The following is a 26,445-nucleotide window of genomic DNA, read 5'->3' as shown; positions in this document are numbered from 1 at the left end:
ACTCCACATTACTTAAATATCCCAGGCAACACCTTGGTGATTTGTTTGTGCAACTTTTCCAATGCAATCATATCGTCATCCTTAAACAAAATATACCTTGACAAAATCTGGATAAATTTCCACTCCCCAAAAATGTGCATCACGTGGGTCATTAGAAGAATTTCTCCATGGTGAATGCCACCTTTTTTGGAAGCACATGTGACTCCCTCATCCTGAAGGTGGCAACATTACTAGACATGGACAGCAGCCAGCAAAGGGGGTAGCAGAGTTACCCAGCCAGTTGAATGTTTGCCTTCTAGTTCCAGCAACCAGGGTTCAATCCTGACCTGTGATATCGTCTGTGTGAACTCTACATGTTCTCTCTGTGACCATATGCATGACCCTCATTCCAAAGAAGAGCAAATTAGAAGGTTAAATAACAACTGTATATTATCCCCAGTCTGTAGGGTGATAAAAATTGAAGGGAAGGGAAGTTGATGAAAATGCCTAGGAGATTTCAGGAGAAATTAGTAAGTAAATGGGCTTGTCCTGGGAGCTCCAATGACTTGGTGAGCTGAAATAGCTTCCAAAGTCAAATGGGATTGTAAAAGGATCTGGGGAACCAAGAGCTACTCTTGTATGTCCCGGGATCTTCACACCATTTCACTTTCCAACCATTGCATCTGAGTGCTTGCTTCTCAGTCCTCAGGAAATATGAAAACTATAAATACAGTAAAATCTCCAGTATCAGGAATTAAACAGGCAACCTCAAGCAACCGGCAAAAAAAAATTGAGGAAATAAATGAATTACTCAGATGAAAATAAATAAAAATTTAAATAAAAGTTTAAAATTGTAAAAGTAAATATACTCCAGAGCAACACACAACCTCTTGGTGAAGATGGGAGCAAACATTCTGCCAGTAGAGCTCCCTGGATGTGCCCTGCCTGCAGATGCTGTTTGAATAAAGTTTCAATAAAGTTATGTTTGAATGAAATGGTGACACCTAGGATGAAGAGCCGGCTGCCGCCGCTCGGCGCTGGGGTGACTCTCCCAAAGTGTCTCCCTATCTCTGCCTATTAAGAGTCTTCATCTTTGTTAGTATATTAGGTATATTAGAAGGGCTTTCGCTGTAATCTTGCGGGAGGGGGAGATTAATTATGTTGGCGGCATGGTTAGGGTAGCAGTTTGTCTTGCACTGTCTTGCACTGTCACAGCACCAGTGACCAGGTTCAAATTTACATTTAAATTTTTTAAGTTACAAGTATTACCTGATTAAAGAGAATAATTAAGGACAATACTGATTTTTTTCAAATTACTTTTGTATTTTGCTTTGTCTTTTTTTTGAAACCGTTTGTTCTTAATGCAGGTGTATTAGTTAGGCATTGTAAGAGTGTGTCCTAGGCAACCAGAATATTTACATATCCGGCATTCGCAATCCCCAAAGGAGCCAGATACTTTCATGGATTGTTGTAACATTTTTGTGCTGTCTCATTGTCACTTCAAGAACTCAGTCCTTTCCTTAAAATGCATTTTCTTTGAGGCTCTCCACTCTAAGCAGTGGTGTGCAGCAGGCCATATCACATTTTTGTGAGATCATCATAGTTCTTTTGGCCAAAAGAAGACTGATTGTGAAGAAATAGCAGTCCAGGAGTCTTTTCCTTTTAATGGTGGGACTGGTATGGACCTTCCATCCAGCCAGATTCCTGCTGACCGGAACTTGGATATACCTTCCATTGTCTGTGAGAGCTGGCTCCCGCTCCCCTGCAGGCTCTGTTTCTCCCACGGTAAGCTGCTGAGTCCGTGTTATTGCCCTACAGCTACCGTGGGGAGCTGATGCCATTTTCTCAATGTTGTGCAGCCCAAGTGAAAAGAGATGTATGAACTCACACAAGGTCACATCGCAAATTCTCTGAGTCTTGTTTAAGCCATTAATTCTGGTTTTAAATCACTCTAACGTAGTTTCAAGCTGGATTTTGGCCAATTTCATTATATTTTTGACCCCGACTGCCCAATAGGGATGGCACAAAATGCAGCACCTATTTCCATGCATCAAAAATAGGTACAATGCAATTTCCAGGCCTGCCTCTCTTGAAGAACCCAATAACCAAATAACAAGTTCCACCTCAATGTGAACTGTTCCACAACGAAATGGACCTCTTATGCTGGGAAATCCAGTGAGAATTTTTGTTTTGAGGCAAATCCATTCATCAGTTTCTCATTATTGATTGCCTTGGTGTTTCCTGAGGTACTATCGACTGCATATCACATGACACTATCTAGCAGACAGATCTAGCAGATGCCTTATCTTGCTCCACTAACACCCTACTACTCTGACAGGTTTTACAATGAGAGATAGGAATCAAAAACTTACTGTTTAAATGACCCTGAGCTTTTCACCTGCTTATCCAGCAAGACACCCAAGTAAGAAATCTGTCTTCGGCAGAAGCATTCCATGACTTCAGTGTTTGTAGATATCAAATAGCCACGTATCATGGAATCACTGAGGTCTAGCATGAGATGAATGTTTTCCCCTATACTTTTTCTGCTGATAAAATACTCGCCCTAGTTAGGAAATGTATGAAAACATAGTAGCACTTTCATCAGTTTTCTTTTCCTTGAAGAATTTAAATGAGGACAAAAACTGCTGCTGGTGACTTATTGAGCAGGATCTGAGGTCTGAGTGTTAAACTGCTGAAGCACTCTGCTCCCCCTCTCCTGCACAGATAGTGCTTCCCTGATTTTTGCAGCCAGCACTCAGCTTCCTAAAGCACAGTGATCTTGCCTAACTTCCACTTTTCAAATCAGAGCTGCTGTTCGAGCCTCTGTCATCTTGTCTGAAAGTTATTCCATAATTTACCATGATTGAATAAAGGAATTCTTCCTAATAAATGCATTTTAAATGTATTTTATATTTAAGTAAAATTTATGCTCTGATCTTAATACCTTATTCAATGTCAAAAATTTGTGACCACTTTGATAAGGGAGCCCTCAGCAGAGAAGAATAGAGACACTTCCTCATATCACTTCAAACTTTTATCTCCTTTCCCTGCATTCAAAGTTCAAATTTCAACAGGATTTCAAAGGATCAACAGTGTCGTGGTGCGCTGTTAGCCAGAATCAGGCACACACTGTAAAGACTGTACAACATCCGCAAAGACTTCCACAGAGCCAGGCTGGCTGTGGCTGCAGCAACTCTGTGTGAGGCCTCGGGAGGTCGGCGCAGGCTTATATCCTGGAGGGTGATTGACACCCGACCGGGTGGACCTTTATCCATTTAAGCCGACTGATTGACAGCCGGCCAGGTGTTGTCCTGTCCCCTTACACTCCTGCAGGTACAAAGGTTGCCCCTTGCAGTAGGCCGGTGGTGGACCACCACATTCACCCCCTTCTTTAAAATTGTCCCAGGGAGGTGGGGGGGGGGGGGGAAGCAGTAACAAGAAATCGCACCCACTATGTACATACAATATTTACAGGTTGAGACGATCCAGCAGCCGCCGGGGTCTCTGTGACCGACGTAGGATTGGCTCCTGGTCACTGGTCAGAGGGGAAGTGGGGAGACTGCCGGCAGGGGTGTGTGTGGTGCCACACGGAGGGGTGGCCAGGGGGCCGGGGTCAACGTATGCGGGTCGTATTGGATGGGTGGGGGGGGGCAGGTTCATCTCCTAAGACTGAAGCAGTCCCTGGTGGTCAAGGAGGCCCTACGTGCCCCATAGCTGCCTGGGGACGGGGATGTATGCCCGGTCAGCATCGTCCTGGGTTGGAGGATGGCATGGTGTGGTGGGTCCTCCTGCTGATGCCAGATCCCTGGTTGAGACGGTGTCCTCCCTGCCACTGCCGAACCTAACATAAGCGTAGTTATGGTTTGCATGAAGGAGGAAAACCTGCTACACCAGGGCTTCGGCCTTGTGTGTCCGTACATGCTTACGCAGAAGCACCAGTCCCGGGGACATGAGCCATGCTGGGAGTGACATTCTGGTCGCCGACCTCCTGGGGAATAAGAACAGGCGTTCATGAGGGGTCTTGTTGGTAGCCGTGCACAGCAGTGACCGAATGGCATGGAGCACCTTGGGCAGGGCAACCTGCCAGTACTCAACGGCCCACCCTTTTGACCTGAGAGCCAGGAGGACTGCCTTCCAGACCACCCCATTCTCGCATTCCACGCCCATTGCCTCTCGGGTTATAGCTTATCATGCGACTGGTCGTGATATCCCTCGCCGTCAGGTACTGACGCAGCTCGTCGGCCCAGATCAGGAAAAGATGCACCCATTAATGGAGTTACCCCCCCCCCCCGACGCTAAAAGCCCTCTGCAGGTGCCTGGGCCTGTTCCCTTATTACTCGCAGTGGGTCCCTCGCTTCTCGGACAAGGTCCACCCACTGATCCAAGCCACAACGTTTCCCCTCCCACCTGAGGCACAGGCAGCCTTTACCTACATCAGGCAAGACATCGCTGACCCCACGACGCAGGCTGTGGATGAGGACTCCCCCTTCCAGGTGGAGAGCGATGCCTCCGAGATGGCTCTCGCTGCTACCCTAAACCAAGGGGGGCGCCCGTCGCCTTCTTCTCCAGGGCCCTCCACAGCTCCGAGCTAGGGCACTCTGCCATTGAAAAGGAGGCCCAGGTGATTGTGGAACCGGTCCACCACTGGCACCACTACCTGGCCGGCAGGAGATTCACGCTCCTCATGGACCAGCGGGCCGTGGCGTTCATGTTTAACACTACCCACAAGAGCAAGAACGTCAAGATCCTGCGCTGAAGAGTTGAGCTGGCAACCTACAGCTACAACATCCAGTACCGCCCGGGAAGTTGAACGACTCCCCTGATGCCCTCTCTCACACCTGCGCATCTATGCATGATGATGGGTTGCAGGCATTGCACGAGACCCTCTGCCATCCAGGCGTCATCTGGTAGTACCATTTCATTAAGTCTCGAAATCTGCCGTACACCATCAGGGATGTCAGGAACATGACCGAGGCTTGTCGGGACTGTGCGGAGTGTAAACCCCGCTTCTTCCGCCACCCCCCCAGGCCCACGTTGTAAAGGCTACTCGGCCTTTCGAGCGTCTTGGTGTGGACTTCAAAGGGCCCCTGCCTTCCACGAACTGAAACGTCTACTTCCCTTGTCCGGACACCTCCACGGCCACCGTCATCAGGGCCTTGGGGCAGATTTTCACCATGTTTGGCTACCCCACAGCAACCGGGGTGGTCTAGTTTCATGAGTGACGAGCTGCGCCAGTACCTGACATCTGTTAGACAGAATCAGACGCACACAAGGTAAAGACTGTACAACAGGCTTTAATCCACAAAGACTTCCACAGAGCCATGCTGGCTGTGTGAGGCCTCGGGAGGCCGGCGCAGGCTTATATCCCGGAGGGTGATTGACACCCGACCGGGTGGGGCTTGATCCATTCAGGCCGACTGATTGACAGCCAGCCAGGTGTTGTCCTGTCCCCTTACACTCCTGCAGGTACAAAGGTTGCCCCCTGCAGTAGGCCGGTGGTGGACCACCACAAGTGTGATATTTTAACAGCTGAGTTAGTCTACTTGTGAATATTGGCAGTGTGGGACACTTGAATTGCCATCCTGTGTCTTTTTTAAAAGCATTGTGGCTGGTAATAAGCACAGTATTCTTAATACTCCTTTGTGAAGTACTACGGGACATTTTGCTATTTCAAAGTCACTCTACCAATGCAAAGTGTTGCTGTTACTGGCAAGAGCAGTGCACAGTCTGTGCGTAATACTTGCATCATTCTTTTCTGGCACCATATTTTAGTTGTCCACATATTCAAAAGGGACAGTTCATAAACCAGGATTTTTTGTTCTGTGCCATCATTTTATTCCATTTACATGTCAAAGTAATGGGGGTCTTGTTCATCACGAGTCAGAGTGTGAGCTGTTTGTTGATAGAGAGGTTATGGTGTCCGCTCTTTATCTGGCACAGAAAACATCTGGGATCAGTGCCATTCTTATTTTCAAGTGACTGGGAGCCATATAATAGTGTAATATTAATGAGGCTGTATTGTAGTGCCTGAAAGCTTAGGAAACAGGGCCTGAACTTTTATTTTTAAACAACTTGTCACTGTTATTACAATTAATGGAGTAATGTTACTGAGGTGTGAAAAAGTGTGGAACAAATGAAGCGATAAAACCAAGGGCTTTTTCCTTACTGCTGACTCCACATTTGACAGCGTACCCATCGCCCCTACCTTCGAGGGCTGATACAGCAGATGTACGAAGGACAAGGCGATGGGTCAAGCAGAAAGTCGGAGCATTAGGGCAAATTGCAGGGGATTGTGGCTGATTATTCCTGCAGAATCACCAGGAACAAATGAACAAGTAACAGGAAGCCACCTCAGTCAGTGTCAGATACTTAAATCCTGAAACAGGATTCCTGTTTCTAGGAGGTCCTCCCTCATCCTTCTGTACTCCAACGAGTACAGTCCAAGAGCCGACAAACATTCCTCATATGCTAATCCTTTCATTCCTGGTATTATCCTAGTAAAACCTTCTCTGAACCCTCCCCGATTCTCTGATCTGCTCTTCCATTCCCCCAATTTAATGAGGCAACCAGAACTAAACACAATATTCCAAGTGTAGTCTAACCAAAGTTTTATCGAGCTGTTACACTAACCTCACTTGGAGAACTGTGTACTATTTTGGGTGCCTTATTTGAGAAAGAATTGGAGAGGGTTCAGAGAAGGTTTTACTAGGATGATACCAGGAATTAAAGGATTAGCATATGAGGAACGTTGGTCGGCTCTTGGACTGTACTCGTTGGAGTACAGAAGGATGAGGGAGGACCTCCTAGAGACATTTTGAATACTGAAAGGCCTGGATAGAGTAAATGCGACAAAGTTGTTTCCCATGGTAGGGGAGTCAAGGTCAAGAGGCCACAACTTCAGGATAAGAGGAACAGAAAAGTGGGAAAAGTTCTTTAGCCAGAGAGTCATGAGTCTATGGACTCTGTTCAGAATCCTGTCATTAACCGTTATTCTGGCTTCAAGTTTGACTTTCCAAAATGCATCACTTCACACTTATCCAGATTGAACTCCCACCTGCCGCTTTTTCACCCAACTCTGCATTTTGTTTACATCCTATGTCCACCTCTGCACTATTCACAACATGTCATCTGCAAACTTATTGACCTATCCCTTTACTTCTTGGTCATTTAGAAAAGTTGCAAAGAGCATGGGTCCCAGGAAAGATCCCCGGGGACTCATGAGTCACTTACCTCAAGCAATATACATTCCAGCTACTACTACCCTCTGCATTCTGAAGGAAAGCCAAGGATCCATGGATCCCATGCCTCATGACTTTCTGAATGAGTCTACCATGGGGGGACCTTGACAAATGCCTCACTGAAATCTATATACACTACATCACATCTACTTCCTTACCTACATCAATTTATTTTGTTACTTCAAAAAATAAAATTAGGCTCGTGAGGTATAACCTGCCCTTCGCAAAGCCATGCTGACTCTCCCTGAGAAGGCTATATTTCCCTAAATGCTCATAATTTCTGTCCCTGAGAATCCTCTCTAATAGCTTGTCTACCACTGATGTAAGACTCAGTGAGAATTTCTCAGAATTCTCCCTATTACCTTTTTTTAAACAAGGGGAGTGCATTTGTCATTTTCCAATCCGCCAGTACCTCCCCTGTGGCCAGGGAGGATGGGAAGATCATTGCCAATTCCCCAGCAATCTATTCTCTTTCTTCCAGATGTAAGCTGTTATAACTATTTATAAATAGTTTTTGCATAAACGGATCGATGTAAAACTTCTAGTGTTACAAATTAGAGTGTGAATAAAGAATTTTAACCATCATTTCAAGATTGTGCTGTTAAATTGGAAAGGAAAGCAAGTAAATATTTGAATTTAAAATATTTCTATACCTGTTCAAAATATCTGAAGCTTTTCACACACATCTTGATATATTTATATGTTATATTTCATTCAATTCATCCTAACACTTCAAAACTCCAGAGGACACGTGCCTAGCATTTCCAACCTTTCTATAAGACAACTGGCCTATTCTAGGCTGTTGAGTCGCCTGGTCCTATAATGAACTTTTGAACACATAATTGAAGAAATGAAAGAAAGGCAGCAAGTGGCTCTAGTGTCAGAAATGACATTCCTTCCTGAATCCTAGCTCATATTTTGTGGCATGACAACCACATCACAATGTTTTCAGATAACCTAGTAGGTATAGGATGTAACACCTTATATCCTTCCTTCTCCACTTTAATGTATTGACTTGGAATGCAGGTTAAATTGTCTATGCCCAATGAGCAAACCTGGTCTGAAATCTGTCGGGTTAGTAGGACTAATGTAAGATTTAGATTAGCACAATTTAATTTTTTGCATCAATTATATCTCACAACACAGAAATTAAACACGTTAAATTCAAATCTTTCAGATGTAAAATGTTCACAGATAAAACACCAGACAGTCCCAGCATCTCTGAAGTTATTTATGTCCTTGGGATGTGAGAGAATGGTAATTTTCTTCCATTTAATCCCCGTGTGCTGCTAAGTAAGTAATACTTTGGGGAAAGCATTTCCCATCTTCTGGTGAAAATTTGGGTCTCTGAAATGAAAGATTAATGAGACAGAGAACTTCTGTGCAGTCTTTGCTGACATCATTCACAATACAAGACTTAACTCAGTTGGTTTGACAATTGAACATTACACTTTTTGAATGGAGTGTTGTGTGCTTTTTGTTGCGATGTGGTGGGAAATTATGGATAAGTGCCATTTCATTATCCAGGGTTTCATTGCAGCTAAACAACAGAAGACTGCCCTTTCCCATCCTCTGAGGTTAGTTTTCCTGTCACGTATTTGTTTCTTTTTTTTAAAAAAAATGCTGTTTATTTGTTGCATGCTGCCATTTGCATTGTTTCTCAACAAACAAAAGTTCTGACCAGATTGGAAGTCGGTAGCTCATGCTGATAACTGTAAAAATATGGGTCAAGTATTATTCAGCAAACTTTCCCACACATTAGATTCACATTGTTGCTCACACCTCCAGTGTGGACAGGTGGGAGATGTTATGAAGGTCTCTCACAATTCAGATTTCTGTAACCAATCCCAGTCAGGAACAATTCTATGGACTTATTAAGTTCATTTCTTAAATGTCAAGCAAATAGCAGCAGTTCAGAGGAAGACTTAGCTTAGCTGGTGACCAACTGGTCAGGAGAGTTTTAAGAGTAATTTCAAAATGCGTCACTGATGAGCTTATGACATCTTCAGTTATAGGTGGGAGAAATTAAACTTAATTGTCCAGCAACTAAATAAAACATTCTTTCTTCTTTGGCTTGGCTTCGCGGACGAAGATTTATGGAGGGGGTAAAAGTCCACGTCAGTTGCAGGCTCGTTTGTGGCTGACAAGTCCGATGCGGGACAGGCAGACACGGTTGCAGCGGCTGCAGGGGAAAATTGGTTGGTTGGGATTGGGTGTTGGGTTTTTCCTCCTTTGCCTTTTGTCAGTGAGGTGAGCAGTCTTCTTCAAAGGAGGTTGCTGCCCGCCAAACTGTGAGGCGCCAAGATGCACGGTTTGAGGCGATATCAGCCCACTGGCGGTGGTCAATGTGGCAGGCACCAAGAGATTTCTTTAGGCAGTCCTTGTACCTTTTCTTTGGTGCACCTCTGTCACGGTGGCCAGTGGAGAGCTCGCCATATAACACGATCTTGGGAAGGCGATGGTCCTCCATTCTGGAGACGTGACCCACCCAGCGCAGCTGGATGTTCAGCAGCGTGGACTCGATGCTGCTTTAATTATCTCCTTCTATTGTTTTTCAGCAGTACTCACCAGGTTATATATAAACATAAACACTTTATGAGACATCATGCATTTCAGAGAGCTGCTTAAGGTTAAAGCAGGTTTCTAAGCAACACGTCCAGATATCTCCAAGCACTTAACATTTATCACCCCTATCAAAAACACCAACACTTTGCCATTGAACTTAAAATGGTCAAGATCTCTGCAAACACTGTCTGGTCATTGATTATTCAGAGAATACAACCAAAATACACTGCACTTCACTGTTTGCTTTCATTTCAGGGTACAAATTCCCTGAAGAGTCAAATGCAAAACAATTTCTGTCATATATTGGATTCGTGTCAGTTCTTGGGAATCTAAGAAGCTCAACAATTGCTTGTCACAATCTACGTTGTTACCAATGGCAACAGTTTCAATTATAAAAGATCAGCATGATTTGATGTTTCCAGGATTTTGAACAGAATAAATTCCATGCAGGTTTACTGATAAAGATCAGGCTGTTGATGAGTACTCCAGGGAAATCCTCCCAAAACCCATTTTGTTCACTGTTTTGATTTATAGAAGAACCTGGAGTCAAAAATGAAATTAATTCCTATTCATATTAAGTGTTTTTTTAATCTAGCAACTGTCCCATCACATCATCATCTGGTTCTTTCATTCATTTCACACACTCTGGTGAACAGAAAAGGTGACAAGTGATATGAAAACGTTTAGCATGTTTTTGGAAGGGCATTGAGGTTCAAATTTAAATTTTAAATTTAATTTTTATTTAAATTTAGACATACAGCATGGGGTAACAGGCCATTTCGGCATGGAGAATTACTGGCCATGTTTTGTTGATGACCATGGACGTGCAGAAGTATTGGGTATCTGTAGGCAACTTAACAAAACTGTAAACTTAAAGAGGCATGGTAGAATAATTATTTGATGATCATCCAGTTGGATGGATTCCTATCCCATCACAATTGGGGGATTTAATTCAATTAATTCAAAAAGCTAGTTTCTATAATGTTAACTCTTATAAAAAAGAAATTTGTTACAAATTACTCCAAATACAGTAAGGTGCCTTTCCATGATGGGTACACAATCTACTTACATGGTCCATAGAGAAAGGTAGATTTTTTTTTAATCCTTTTTCTCATGTGGTAAAGGATATCTGTGCTGGAGGTATTGAAGTTTTAGGACACTGATCTTAATATAAAACCTCCACCACAAGTTCAAGCAAATTATATCTCAGCAATATGACATTGTGGCCATCACGCATCATGAAAAGCTTTGAAATGCAGAGGGCATCAAACCTTTGTGAGACCATATATGGAATATTTTGTACCATTCTAGTGTTCTTATTATAAAAAAATATGTATTTTTTATAACCAGAGAATATTTAGTTGGAACATTGGGCCTCTGTTCTTCAGAAAAGAAAAAGTAGAAGGGTGACCCAATTGATTTATCCAAAGTTATGAAAGGTTTTGGTAGAGCAGTCTCAAAGAAACTATTTATAATTTGTGAGGAAACTAATGGGGACCAATATAAAGTGATTATCTTGAAATCATATTGGGGATTAAGAAAAACCTACTTTTACTCAGGTTAAATTAAAATAGAGTCTCATTAAATGGTTGAAGCAAAATGCCTTGATGCTGATTTAATATAAGATAATGGAATGAAACACATATATCTGCAGTCACTGTGATTGTGGTAAAAACTCAAGAATGCTGGAGAAACTCAGAAGGTCTTGAAGAAGGGCTCAGGCCTGAAACGTCGGTTATAGAACTTTACCTCTTATGGATGCTGCGAGACCTGCTGAGTTCCTCCACCGTTCTTGTGTTTTAACATTAGATGGTTCGGGTGAAAGATAAGGAAAGATTGAAGAAGGCTTGAGTTGAATGTAAATGTTGATTTAGATTGAGCCAAATATCCTCCTTCTATGCAGTTTGAAGTAATTCTGTGCATCAGTTTCCACTAGCCTTAACACAGGTCCCAGGATCAAAAAGCACCTGTGTGGTTTAACTATACTATCAACCTCCAGATAATTTTGGCAAGAAAATATGAAATAATTTAATAAAATTTGATAAATTGTCATTTATGAACCTTTCCACTAGATTGAAGTTCAGTATTTCAAAAATTCAGAGATTTCACGATCCCAATCATCTTATCTTGTTATGAGTTGGTTTAAAATATCAAATTATTGAACATAATTGAGTCACACGAGGAGCTTTATGATTAAACTATTGAATAGATCATAGGTTTCAATGTTTTAAATCAGTGGTTTTCAAACTTTTTTTCCACTCACATACCACCTTAAGTAATCTTTATGCCATAAGTGCTCTGTGATTAGTAAGGGATTGTTTAAGGTGGGATGTGAGTGGGAAGGGAGGGTTGAGAATCACTGCTCTAGACCCAATTGTTACTGAAATATTTGGCTTGAGAAAAATTGTCACTGGGCCATTTCCTTTGGAGTTATGAAACCGTGCACATAACAAATCAATTAGAAACGATTAAAAGAGTGGTTTTCAAACTTTTGCTTTCCACCCACATACCACCTTAAGTAGTCCCTTACTAATTGCAGAGCACCTAAGGCACTACCTAAAGTGATATGTGAGTGGAAAGCAAAAGTTTGAAAACCACTGTTTTAAATGAATGCCACAGACATACTTGCTCACAGCCTCTTATTGTTCCCTGCCGATTTTAATAAAAAATTAATCTCTTTATATTGGGCAGAGCACCAGGTTGGGCAGAAGACAATCAGAAAGCTGCCCCCAATGTATCACTGATGAGATGGTTACATTATGAACATTGGTAATAGCTCTGTGATGAATTTCAGTGTGATGGAATGCATGCCCTCACACTATCAATCCCAGCAGGAGACAATGCTTGGCACTCTGGAGAATTAAACAATAACATAAGAATTTGCATTAAAAAATAAAGTGATTGCTGGCATTAATTGATTTATGTGTGTGTGTGTGAGAGAGAGAGAGAGAGAGAGAGAGAGAGATTATGATTGTCAAAGTTATCTCTCCATGGAAATGGGGAGATGGGAAGAAAGAGTGCCCTGGCTGACTGTGGCCCTACTATCAGTAGCAGATATATTTTACAAGTTGAGACATCTATGAGTCGTAGTTGTCCGTTCATGCAAGTTTGATCTGCACTAGAGGCTTAGTTTTATGTGTATAATAATCACAGAGGACAATTTTAACTTTCAAAATTAATGGCTTGGTTGGGCGACTATTGTTCACTTTATATCATGCAAACCTTCCTATTTTCAGCATTCTCTGCTTTGAAGTGTGTTAATGTTTAAATGACATAAGATACAACCTATTGATCCAATTTCCATCCACAAGTAATTATGAGCCACACCCAAGGATGATATGGTCACCTGCATGAAATAGACTAGAGAATTCAGAACAGCATTAAGATGAAGGGGTCGGGCCCCTTCAACTCCAAACTCCAAACTTAGCTTTTGGGCTTACTCATTTCTAAAAAGAAATGTTGCTTTGTTTGATTTCTAGTCTCACGATTTACACGATCACAATTGAGAAACTATTTCTTAGCTACAGATGCAAATATCCCAGCTGTGTACCTCTCAGTATTTTTATTTAATCTATTTGAAGAATTAATTACTATCCTCAACTAATGGCTTATCCGTTAACCAGATTCTGGTTCTGGACAACTTTCAATTTAATTAATCCCCAATGAACTTTTATTAAAATCCACTTGGAAGTCTCATGGTAAGGTCTCATGGTAAGTGGAAGATACTGGATGGGCAGAAGCTACCTTTATGAATTTAAATTTTACTATGTGGAAGCAAGCCTTTCGTTCGCTTGTCAATCAAGAAAATCAGAAGAAGCTGTGGTTGAGTCCATATACAAACATGCTGGAGAAACTCAGCCTTTCATACAGGAGGTAAAGGGGTAATGAAGGCCCAGGCCCAAAACAGTGGTTATCCTTTGCTTCCTATGGATACTGTGTGACCTTCTGAGTTTCTCCAGCACGTTCATGTACTGCCTTCAGTTTGCTCCTTCATTTTATGTGGATTGGAAGCAAAATAGATGGCTTCTGTTACCATCTTTAAACATGGGAGCAATGTTGGTATATGGCAAATTTCCCAGATTTCATTAGGTAACCCATGCTTCATAAATATCTTCCCTCACCTCTCTAGAAACCTCGGATAAATGTGACTGGTGCTCAATGATTTTCAGCCCATAAATTTTCCAGGATTATCACTTCACTGATTTTGAAGTTATCAATGTGAATCATCTTTTAGCCTGAGCTTGTTTAAAGTTTGAAATTAGAAATATGCAATGATTTGCAATAGAAGCCAGGGAATAGTAGCAGAACATTCAAACTCTTGAGCATAATCTGCATTTCACTTAAATCAAGGCAGGTCTTCATCTAAAATTTATCTTCTGCCTTAGTCTGATAATATTATTTAATATTATTACCTGGCAAGAATCTCTCAGTCTTCATTTAGTTTGAAGTTTTCCATTGTCCTTCTTGAAAAAGGCGGAAAAGCATAGATTTCATGTGGCCATACATGATACCCTCTTGTTATAAATGTATTGAGTGAGCTCCTCTGTTACATCTGTGTATCATTCTATATTTTAGAAGATTAAGTCGAAATGAGTTAACTGTAGATCTCTTTTGATACATTAAATCACCCAAAAATTATGACAACATGCTTCAGAACTGTGACTACATTGTTTTTAGCAAATTACTCCCATTCATTTGGGACCTTGCACAATTTTCTGCAAGGGACCCAAGATGTCACCAGCTCCGTAGCCAAGAAAGCCCAGCAGTGCCTCTACTTCCTGCAAAGGCTGAGGAAAGTCTATCTCCCACCCTCCATCCTCATTACATTCTACAGAGAATATATTGAGAGTATCCTGTGCAATTGTATCACCACCTGGTTTGGAAGCTGTACCACTTCGGACCGCAAGACCCTGCAGAAGATAGTGAAGTCAACAGAAAAGACCATTCCTAGCATGAAAGACATCTACTACACTTGATGCAGGCGAAAAGTAATAAACATTATGAAAGATTCCACACATCCCACATGTAAACTGTTCTCCCTTCTATCATCTGGCAGGAGGTACCAAAGCACTCAGGCTCATACGTCCAGAGTGGGAAACAGCTTTTCCCCCCCCAAGCCATCAGGCTCCTGAACTCCCAGTACAGATGTGGATAATGTGTCGTGGACTTTCAATGTATAAGTCTCAATACCTTAATATTTTAATGTGTTAACTGCTTTCCTAACTTACATCTATGTAAATATGCCCGTGGTCCTGGAGAAACACTATCTCATCCCACCATGCGGGATGAACGATAAATTTAACGAAAGTTGAATGTCTGATGGCCTCTTTGCAAAGCTACCAAATGCAAACTGGATAATGAATCGTCTGATGGGTGATTGTAGCCATTGCTGCATTTCTAATCAACACAAAAATGGATCAAAAGAAATAGATTTACCAAAGATAAACTTTTTGACTCCACCATTATCCAATCTGATCTGGCCCAGTTTTCAAAGATTGTTAAATCTCCTGGGAATAGATTTTTGCCAGGTAGGAATTGACTAAATATCTGTCATGTTCAATACAAAATTGGTGAGAATTTGCTGGACAAGGTCCCAGCTGGAGAAGACAAAGACATTCCCCTTTTGTTCTGGGAAAAATTTTGTTACCTGGTGTAATGTGAAGTTGGGGATACATTTTTGGAGCATTACCTCAAATAACCTTCTCCTGTTCAGGAGTGACGAGCATCCACTTCATGCACCATCCCCATGTCTCCAGCTGGACTGCATTTATTAAGTTCTCCTCGAATCTCTTTCTCTTTATATTCTCCCTGAGCTGGGAAAAATTGTATCCCATTTCTGTGGGAGCACCATTTCTAAATTGTGCGATTGCCCAGCATATTACAGAATTAGACAAGAGCATTTTCATTCTCGGTACCCAAAGTAACCACAAGAGGTGAGGCTCATTTGTCCATTCATGGGCCTGTTTCTAAAACTGGTGAGCAGAATAGAAAAGGGGCTCTGCAGAGGCATGACCTGTCATCCTGGAAATGTTAGATTTGGTTCAGGAGCCCATAATATTCATGTTTGTCTTTTTTTTAATGACCTTAAGAATTATTCGCTGCTTCCACATTAAAATTGCAACCACTGCTGGCTTGGGCTATCCTCTGCTAAGTGCCTCACCTAATTGATGTTCATGGATTTCTCTTTATTTAAATTGGATCTGGGTACTAATTAGCAACCCACTGCTGATATGACCTTTAATAGAGTCATGGTGTCGACAGAAACAGGCTCTTCAGCCCATCGACTCCATGCCAGACATTAAGTGTCCATTCACAATAATCCTGTACGGATTCTATTTTATTGTCCCTTGTTCTGCTCACCCATACACTATGGGAAATTTGCAATGGCCAGTTAACAAATTAACCCATACATCTTGGTGATGTGCCAAGGATAAACTGGAGAATGTGCAAACATAGACAGGCACCATTGGAGGCTGGATCCCTACTGCTATGAGGTAGCAATTCTACTATCTGTGACACTGTGCCACCTCTGGATGTGGGAGGGAACTGGGGCCATCTGGGGAAAGCCACACAAGCACAGGAAAAAATATGAAAATTCTGCATTGATTCCGCTCCGTAAATGGTTATATGGTTATACCATTTAAGGCCAAGATTGAACCCAGATCCTTCAACTGGTGAAGTAAAAATGCTAATTGTTAAAGCCCTGGGGCAAACTTGAGATGTGTTGAGTTTTCACAGCAGGGATTGCAGATTACTTTTCAGAGCTGATGAATGTGGATTGTATTTTGTTGTCAACCTGCTAATCACCTTCCCTTAATTTAACCCCGGTCAGAGACATGCATTGGACATGAGACTTCAATGGTTTGAGAAGACAAACAATGATCCACTTATGATCCAAGTCAGACACAAAGTGATATTAGTACCATAATAATACATTACAACTGCATTATTTGTTGGCCTTTTATCCCCAAGATAAAATTACATTATCCTAGTATGTACTCCAAAATAAACAGGGAAAGATAATATCTGGCATAAAGATTAAATAATAAAATGCCGGTTTTAATTGTTGATGTTATCCTTTGCTAAAGTAATGTTATGCTTTGTTTAGGTTTCATATGTCAAAGCCATAGATATTTGGATGGCTGTGTGTCTCCTCTTCGTGTTTTCTGCCTTGTTGGAGTATGCTGGTGTAAACTTTGTATCACGCCAGCACAAGGAGTTTTTGCGCCTGAGAAGAAAACAGAGAAGACAAAATAAGGTAAATGATGGTATTTCTTAATACTTTATATTTCAGCATGTTGACATAATTTGCAGAGCCAGGATTTATTCCCCATCTGTAGTTGTCTCCATGAAGGAAATGCTGAGTTTGTCAGTAACACACTACAATAGTATCCCGTTATCTGGAATTCAAGCAATCTGCAAAAATCACGGAAAATAGATAGGTAAAAATGACGAAAATTTAAAATTGGCCCCCTAGCAGTCAGTTCGCCAATCGTACAATATGTAGTCTCAAGCAACCAGAAAATTCACTTATCTGGCATCTATCAATCCCCATGGATGCCGGATACTGGGGTTTTAGTGTAGTTATATTATGATTTGTGTAATTCATTAGGTTACTTCTGATGGTGGGTAAGTATTAACCACATTAGACACACAGTTCGGCGGGCAGCAACCTCCTTTGAAGAAGACCGCAGAGCCCACCTCACTGACAAAAGACAAAGGAGGAAAAACCCAACACCCAACCCCAACCAACCAATTTTCCCCTGCAACCGCTGCAACCCTGTCCCGCATCGGACTTGTCAGCCACAATCGAGCCTGCAGCTGACGTGGACTTTTACCCCCTCCATAAATCTTTGTCCGCGAAGCCAAGCCAAAGAAAAGAAAGACCAGAGGTACCTAAAGGCCAGACTTCCCTCTACTGAACCAGACGAGCTTTTAGTGGTTTTTGACCCATCTTTACTGTAATTAATTTTAAATGTTTCATTGTGAGAATTAAAGATGCTGTATATTTCTGTGGTTAATCCAGATCTCTGGGTGAATAGTTTGTTAAATTAACTGCTTGGCCTTCATTCCTGTAAACTTTGTTATCACCATGTGATTGTTTCATCTTTATTATTATCACCTCATTTTAAAATGACTTCTTCTGCCTTTTAAACTACATGATAGCATTTAGTTCCTTCAAGGACAGTTATAGAATGTGACACACTTCTGACAGATTTTGAAAGACATGATGAGATACTAGAAAACATTTATGATTTAGTGTTTCTAGTTAAGAATATTATGCAGAAATTGATAATGAAATATTTGGCCCCATTAATCAAAACTGTTGATCTCCCCAATTTTTTTGCCATGCTTTTATCATGGAGGGAGCACTGCATTTTTGAATTTCTTCATGAATAGGCCATGTCTTTCCTTAACCTCGTGGATCAAATTTAGCCAGAATAATTGTTTTTAAACTTTATTTTAGCTCCTTACTGTCATTTTGAGTAATAGGTTGACATGCTCAACACAATGAGACCAAACGTAATTGGCTACATTTTTGTGTAGATCACCAAATTGCTTCTAGGACCTCCATGCTTATAATACTTGCACAGAAACAGCTAGTTATCTGCAGTTTTCATAAACAGGATCCACATATACACTATTTGAATGCAACTTCTGCAAAATTAATCTCTGTGAGAACATGTTTCTCTGACAAAAGGAGGCATTCTTAATGAATATGAGGGCTGTTTTGGAGAGACTTAAATGGGAGAACCCTGATTCGGGCCTTTTCCTTCTTTATAAAATAATTTTATTGAGTTTAGTAGATAAAACCCTATGTACATAATCTTCTAGTTAATAGCATACAATGGGTCATATACATAACACAGATAAATTGTAAATCAGAAATATATCCATAATTGTTAACTTAACTTGCCTCCATCAAAACATTGAATTCTATAATTGTATTGAGTTAACAGTTAATATGTTCCTCATAATATAACATTAGTATTGAATAGAAAATAGATAAAGTATAATTAAAATTCCATTATATAAAAGGTATTTTCATCTTATTCTGTGAAATGATCTATAATCCCAATTTTGCCTAATAATAATTCCACTAACGAGAAAAAATTATAGAAAAAAGAAAAAAAGAAAGAAAAAAAATACCCTACTATTTCCTCAGCTTTCCATGTAGAAATATTCTCCAGTTATTGTGTGCATTTGGAGATTTTCCCAATTTCCATGTGCATCAGAAATTTTTCCCCTTCATCCCATGTGCAACACAGATTTCCCCCAGATCCCATGTGCATCAGGAATTTTTTTCCCCAGTTACTCTATGTATCAGAAACATTTTGGAGTTAAGCGAGAAAGTCTGCAAATACTGTGATTGTAGTTGACACAAAATGCTGGAGAAACTCAGCAAGTCATCAGCATTCTTTATGTACCAAAGATATATAAACATAACCATACATATGGGTCAGAGGGAACAATAGAAAAAAGCTGAGGTGATAGGGGGATGGGATAGCTCACTGGATGGAGAGGGAAGCGGTGGAGAGCTGGAAGAAAGAAGACAGAGGGATGGGAAAGAGAAGGAGAACAAGGGAAAGGCCTAATGGAAACCAGAGAAATCAATGTTAATGTCGTCTGGGTTACAGTCTGCCCGGTTGGAATATTAGGTGTTGTTCCTCCACGTTACAGGTGGTCTTGGTTTGGCAGTGCATGAGGCCATGCATAGACCTGTTTGTGTTAGGAATGGGCGTGGAATTTAAATGGCTGGCCACTGTGAGATCCTTGCCATAGCTGAGGACAGAGTTAAGGTTCTCAGTGAAATGACCTCCCAGTCTACGTCCAGTCTCTCCAATGTAGAGAAGCCCACAATGGGATTCAGTAGATGACTCTGCAGATTTACAAGTGAATTGTTGCTTCTCTTGGAAGGACTGATTGGGGCCCCGAATTGTGGTGAGAGAGGAGGTGTGGGTAAAGATGTAGCAATCACAGGGGTAAGTACTAACGGGGTGATCGGTGGAAAAGGAAGATTGGACGAGGGAGTCATGAAGGGAGCATTTCCTGTGGAAGATAGAGAGAGGAGGAGAGGAAAAGATATGTCTGGTGGTGGGAGCATGTTGAAGGGGAAGGAAATTGTGGAGGATAATTTCACCCACTTACTTTGTTCAACTTGAAGATTTCTCCAGTTCCTTTGAGCATTGGAAAGATTTCCTTGGACCCCATGTGCATCACAAAAAGCTATCTTGTATTATTATGTGCATTCTGAAGATTTCTTCTGGCTGCTCTGAGTAACAGGATGATAAAAATAGTCTTACAATATAATTATGGAAATAAATTATCCTTGCTCGCACTTTGAAAAATAAAATGACAGCAACATTTCAATAGATTTCTGAAATCTTCCGTTGCTTCTTATTAACTTTTTAAAAATTTATACATACAGCAAGGTAATGGGCCATTTCGGCCCACAAGTCTGTGCTGCCCAATTTACCCCCACTTAACTTACTCCCACGGTACATTTTGAATGGTGGGAGGAAACAGGAGCCCCCGGAGAAAACGCACGCAGACACGGGGAGAACATACAAACTCCTTGCAGACAGCGCAGGATTTGAGCCACGGTCTGGTCCCGATCGCTGGCGTGCATGAAGCCATCGCACTAACTGCTACGCCAACCGAGCTGCCCTTTTATTTTATTTTTAATTTTTTAAAAGAATTCTAATTAATTAATTGATGCTTAATTACAAAGATTATTTTCACTGTTTCTCTCCTTTGATTATTCTGCTCTTTTATAATTAGATTCTTTAATTGCAAGAAATATTAAAGAAATTGAATAGCCTCCAGAGATTTACTTAACTTCTCTACCTCACATCTCTAGTTTTCGTGAAGGTGAAGCATGTACTCACTTCTGTATCGGTTAGTCAGTTAAAACAATCGTCCTCGCTGTAAAGAGAGGAGTAAAAAAATTATTTTCCCTAGGGAGTCTGTTAAAGTCATTGTTCTTCTAATAAGCAGGAGAAATTGATGGATAACTGATCATGATGGAAGCATTTAATGATCTCATGAAACTGATAAATGTGGTTCTTCCCTGAAGTCTTCAAGGGAAATTATTGGAAAGATTATTTCATTTAAGACAAAAAAATTCCTCAACATAATCTCTTTCATTTGAGTCTCATTTTTAAAATTTCATTTATATGTAATATCTTGAATTATTCAAACACAAAATCGAAAAAGGTAAAGGTTTTAAATTTAAACAGCCCAGTAAAATGCCCTTCTGGCCCACTCGCCATTGCTGCCCAATTAACTTACAAACCCTATACGTTTCGAAGGGCAAGAATAAGGGGAGAATATACAAACTCCTTACAGACAGTGCCAGTTTCAAACCTGGGTCACTGGCACTGTGTAATAGGAGGCTACACATCTGTTGAGTTTTTGGGTCTCACTGCAGACTGAATGTTTATTAAACCATTACCTGGTTGAAAGGTAAGCACATCACATGATTCTCCTGTCCAAAGAGATCACATTAAAAATACACAGACAGAACAAGGGGAGTTGCATGTTCCATGTATTGAACTACAAGTGTGCAGTTCTGTTAACATTTTAAATTAGCCTATTTCAGGAATTTGATCACAGACAAGATTGAACTATTTCAATTGAATACTGATATTTTAGGGAAGAGAAACAGAGTTAATATTTTTAATCCAAGACCCTTTATCAGAACTTGAAAGGAAACCAAAGAGGTTTGCTACGCTGTAGGGAGGGAGCTGAACAAAATTCTTCTGTTTCCCTTCTAGTTCTGACAAAATTTTAACCCTGTTCCTCCTCCCAAAGATGCAACATTAGCCTGCTGAATACGATCAGCATTTTCTAAGTTATTATTTTAGATTTCCAGTATCTGCAGCTTATTTTTTGATTCTCACTAATATCTTTGTCTCATTTTGTGTATGAGTAAATAACAGGAGATTTGCCTCAGGTAGGTACAAGCAGACTTGTTGGGTTTGGAATGGATTTAATTTGCGAAGACATTGGCACATAACAATAAAATCACAATCCCAATATCACCCTTTGTCCCAACTGGTTTGGAATCCACATTCTGTGTTAGGCATAAGGAATTGCCTTCAGTATAGCTGATCAGAGCCCAAATTGAATGCAGTCATGCAGGGCTGATAAGATGAGCAGGGTAAATAAAAGCTGAGAGTAGGCAGGCAAGCCTCCTGTCATGTTTGATAAAATTCTTTGAATAGTTTCACACCTGTGACTGCAACAAAAAGCTCATTCACAGATAGCTGAAATTAAAATTGTATGGGGGTTGAGAGTTCCCCCCCCATCCAAAAAAAGAGCCCTTGACCCCATTATTCAGGGAGATGTTGTCAACCCGCTGCTGAAGTCGTAGCTGAATGGAAAAATTCATTCAAACTCTAGGTCTTGAGCTATAATATTGGCTCGAAAACCTCTGAGATTAAAAATTGGCCAATTCATCTGGGAGTCAGTGCCATCTATTGCTCTTCACAGATGACTAATAAGACCATAAGACTTCAAAGTTCAAGGTTTAGGTTTATGTCAGAGCAAATACATGACATCCTGCGGGCCAGGCAGAATTTCTACTTGTACTTCTAGCAATAAATAATGCACAAAGTAACAATCCTCTGATTGAGTTTGTTGTTGAGCAGTCTGATGGTGAAGGGGTAGCAACTGTTCCTGAACCTGGTGGTACAAGTCTTGTGGCACCTATACCTCTTTCCTGATGGGCAGCAGTGAGAACAGAGCATATTCTGGGTGGTGTGGATCTACTGCTCTCCATGTAAATTTCCTCAACGGTGGGGAGACTTTTGCCTGTGATGTACTGGGCTGTGTTCACTACCTTTTGCAGGGCTTTCCACTCAGAGGTATTGGTACTTCCATACCAGGCTGTGATGCAGCCAGTCAGGACACTTGCCACTACCTTCTGTAGAATTTGTCAAAGTTTAAAATGTCATACCAAACCTCCGCCAACTCCTAGGGAAGGGAAGGAGGTGACACGTCTCTTCATGATGACATTTGTGTATTGGATCCAGGAAAGGCCTCTGAGATAGTAACTCTTCATCATTGATTCCCCAATCAGCTCCTTGGTTTTGGTGACATTGAGTGTGATATAGTTGTTAGTATACCATTCTGTCAAGTTAGGACTTAATAAGTTAAGACTTAGAAATAGAATTAGGTCATTCAGCCCATCGAATCTGCTCCGTCAATCAAATTAAGGCTGATGTATTTTCCTTCCAACCCCACTCTCCTGCCTTTTCGCCACAAGTTTTGATGTTTTTACCAATCAAAAGCTTTAAATTTACCCAATGACTTTGACTCGACAGGTTTCCCTGGCAAAGAATTCCACAGATTCACCACCCTCTGGCTGAATAAATTCCTCCTCATCTCTGTTCTGAATGGACATACTTTTATTATGAGACTTTACCCTCTGGTCCTAGTCTCTCTTACTGATAGAAACATGTTTTCCACATGCAGTCCAGCCAGCTCTTTCAATATTTGAACAGATAACTGAGTTTCCTTATGATTTGTAGTTAGAATCACATATTTCTGGCAAGAATGAAGGAGGGGTAATAGTGCTGAATATGAGGACTACTTTTGGTCAATGTTCCTTTTTGTCTGGCACTATAGGACACAGAACAGCACAGGAACAGGCCCTTCAGCCCACATGACTGTGCCAAACCTGGTGCCCAAATCAATCTAAACTTCCATCCCCTTGAATCTATTTAGAAGCCTCTTAAATGTTACTATTGTATGAGCTTCCACAATTACTCTTGGCTTCCCATTTGGGTAAACTTATACCTCTCATTTTTGTTTGTTTTAGATTGGTCACAGTGTTTGAGCTACCGAAAGAAAATAGACATACACATACTGAGAGCAGTTCAGTTTATACAAGTCTTTATTACTAAATAGCTAGCTGAATTCACACTACAATATGCAAGCCCTTCCCAATTATACTTATCAATGCCTGGACTGGTCCCAACTGCCAAAGTGAGGCAACGACTGCACACTTGTAGTAGGTTGTCTGGGCGCTGGTAGCAGCTTCTCCACCTCCCCAGACCGGGACGTTGGTTGGAATCTTGAAGTTCTTCTTCTTGCTGAGAGATGTTGCCACCTCTTGGAGAGTTTCAAACTTTAGCAGTGGGACCATGGCTTATATTACCCAAAAGTTGTTTACTTCAGATTTTATCTCTTTGACAAATGATTTAATTATCTTCAAAGGTCTCCTGACAGTCTGCGACCAACAAAAGACAACTGCATCTCTTGGCCTCATGGTATAAATTGGATTCTGTCTTCTAATGCAACTGCATCCCTTTTTCCATAAGCTGGTCTAGGGCCCCATGGTGGAATTTAGGTGTGTCTACTAATTCATATGCAACAAGCAGGTTCTCAGCCTTACAGAAGCAAAGGCTGCAAAATTAAGAAACACGGTTGAAATCTTCCATTACACTATTGTAGGAGCTTCCAAAATTACTCTTGGCTTCCCATTCCAGGCACCTACCAACCCCTGTACAATCTATTTCCCACACACATCTTCCTTGAACTTCCTCCTCATCCTTTATGTCCTCATGCATGTGATATTTTTACTCAGGGGAGAAAATTCTGGTTGTCCACCCTATAAACGTCTGACAGGTCTCCCCTCAGCCTCCTACTCTTCGGTGAAACAATACAAATTTGTCCAATCTCTCCCCATAGCTCATATCCTCGAAATCTGGCAACATCCTGGTAAACCTCTTCTGTACCATTTCCAAATATTACACTCCAATGCAGTTATACCATTAATGGAGAGCTATTGCAATTCTAGTTGGAGCATTGGTTGCCTCAGAATCTAAGAACCGATTGAAAGTTTAAATTGAAACTCATGTACAAACTGGGGTTAGAAATTGCTTTGTTAGATTGACTGCATTCCAGACAGAAATGTAAATAAGGTAACACTCATTCTCAAGGACATTTATTCATGCTTTTAAAACTGTGCTCATTACAAAATTAGGACTATTTAAATTGTTGTTATTCTTGTGCCGCGCAACGCATCAGTTGATCTCGACATCTTAGTCCTTGCAATTTGTGCTCATCATATAAAATCTGTGCAGGGAGCATTGAATTTTACAACTTTGTCATTAACAGTCCATGTCTTCCTTTTCCTGTCCTTAACCTTGTGAATTAAATGTGGCCATCAAACATGATTTTAGCTCCTTACCCACATTTCTCCTTGATTCTGAGCAGTGGCTTAATAATCCTATAACATGGATTTACATATTCCACACTTTAGAATGAGATTTTACAACTGATTATTTAATGCACTTGGTTAATTTGTTAGATGCTTCCAGGTCCACCATACTTATAATTAACTAAGCAGAAACAATCAGATATGTGCAGACTTATCCAAACTAAACACACCAAAATGCAAGAGGAACTCAGCCAGGTTTTTCAGCATCTCAAGGAGACAAGGATATCCTGTATGGCCAAAGTTTCAGGCCTGAGCCCTTCAAGGAAAAATCAGAAAAGGTAGAAGCAGGAGGTATCAGAAAGTCTCAGAATTCAAACAATGGGGGAGGAATCCAGACCAACAAAAGGTGGTAGTTGAATATGATCAGGGACTACGTGAGAATTTATCATGTCTGTGTGAAAGAAGATGGAAAGGAGAGATGTCAAGGCAAGAAGGGGGTAAAGAGGTTTTAACAAAAACCCAGAAAAGTCTATATTAATGCCATCTGGGTCGAGGGTGTCCGGTCAGAAGATGAGGTGCTGTTCCTCCAATTTATGGGTGGTCTCAGTCTGTTAGTGCATGAGACCATGGACAGACATATTGGCAAAGGAATGGGTTGTGGAATTAGTAGAGGAGGATGTTGTGGCCACTGGGAGATCTATGCTATTACAGTGGACAGAGCTGAGGTGCTCAACAAAGCAATGACCCAGTCTACATCCAGTCTCTCCGATATAGAGCAGACCACAATGGATTCAATAGATGACTCCTGCGGATTCACAAGTGAAATGTTGCTTCACTTGGAAGGAATGTTTGAGGCCCTGAAATGTGCTGAGGGAGGAGGTGTGGGCGCAAGTAGAGCATTCCTGCCGTCACAGGAGTAGGTCCCAAAAGGACGATTGGTGAGAAGGGAGGAGTGGACAAGGGAGTCATGGAGGCCGAGAGGAGAATATGTGTCTAGTGGTGGGATCATATAGTAGGTAGCAGAAATGACGGAGGAAGATGTGTTGAATGCGGAAGCTGGTGGGGTGGTAGGTGATGACAAGGGGAACTCTGTCCTTGTGTGTGGGTGTGGTGGGGACCAGGGCAGATGTGCGTGTTATGGAGGATATGTGAGCAATGTTTCCCCTAATTTTTAGTAGTCAGTTTGCACAAAACTCTTATGTTGTGCAATTTTTTTCCCTTCTGTGACAAAGTAGGTGCGCACTGAATGCTTGTGCAAATGTAAACTTAAAATTGCTTCACGATAATTTTGGCACAGCCTCTCTCTCATGGCTAATAAAAATGTATTGGTGTGTTTTAATATAATACAAGTATGATTAATTACCACATTATTTTACCACAAGTATGATTAATTACACACACACACACAGCTTAGAGGAACAAGTGGTGCCGAATTGATGGAGGTAGAGGGAAAGCCACATTGTTTGAAGAAGGAGGACTTCTCTGATGATCTGC

The 26,445-nt window shown here is 41.2% G+C and overlaps 1 protein-coding gene across 1 annotated transcript in view; it reads left to right on the top strand.

Moving 5' to 3' along the window:
* Window positions 1-26,445, top strand: part of glra2 (glycine receptor, alpha 2) — an 89,689-nt gene that overhangs the window by 52,391 nt on the left and 10,853 nt on the right. Inside the window, exon 7 of the mRNA XM_069892385.1 lies at window positions 16,891-17,040. Within this exon, the coding sequence (XP_069748486.1) occupies window positions 16,891-17,040 (150 nt within the window). The remainder of the gene's footprint in view (window positions 1-16,890; window positions 17,041-26,445) is intronic.

The sequence above is a fragment of the Narcine bancroftii genome, chromosome 7, assembly GCF_036971445.1.
Source record: "Narcine bancroftii isolate sNarBan1 chromosome 7, sNarBan1.hap1, whole genome shotgun sequence".
NCBI classification, from domain to species: Eukaryota; Metazoa; Chordata; class Chondrichthyes; order Torpediniformes; family Narcinidae; genus Narcine; species Narcine bancroftii.
The sequence above is the reverse complement of the archived record's forward strand: the minus strand, read 5'-3'. Positions and strand labels throughout refer to the sequence as shown.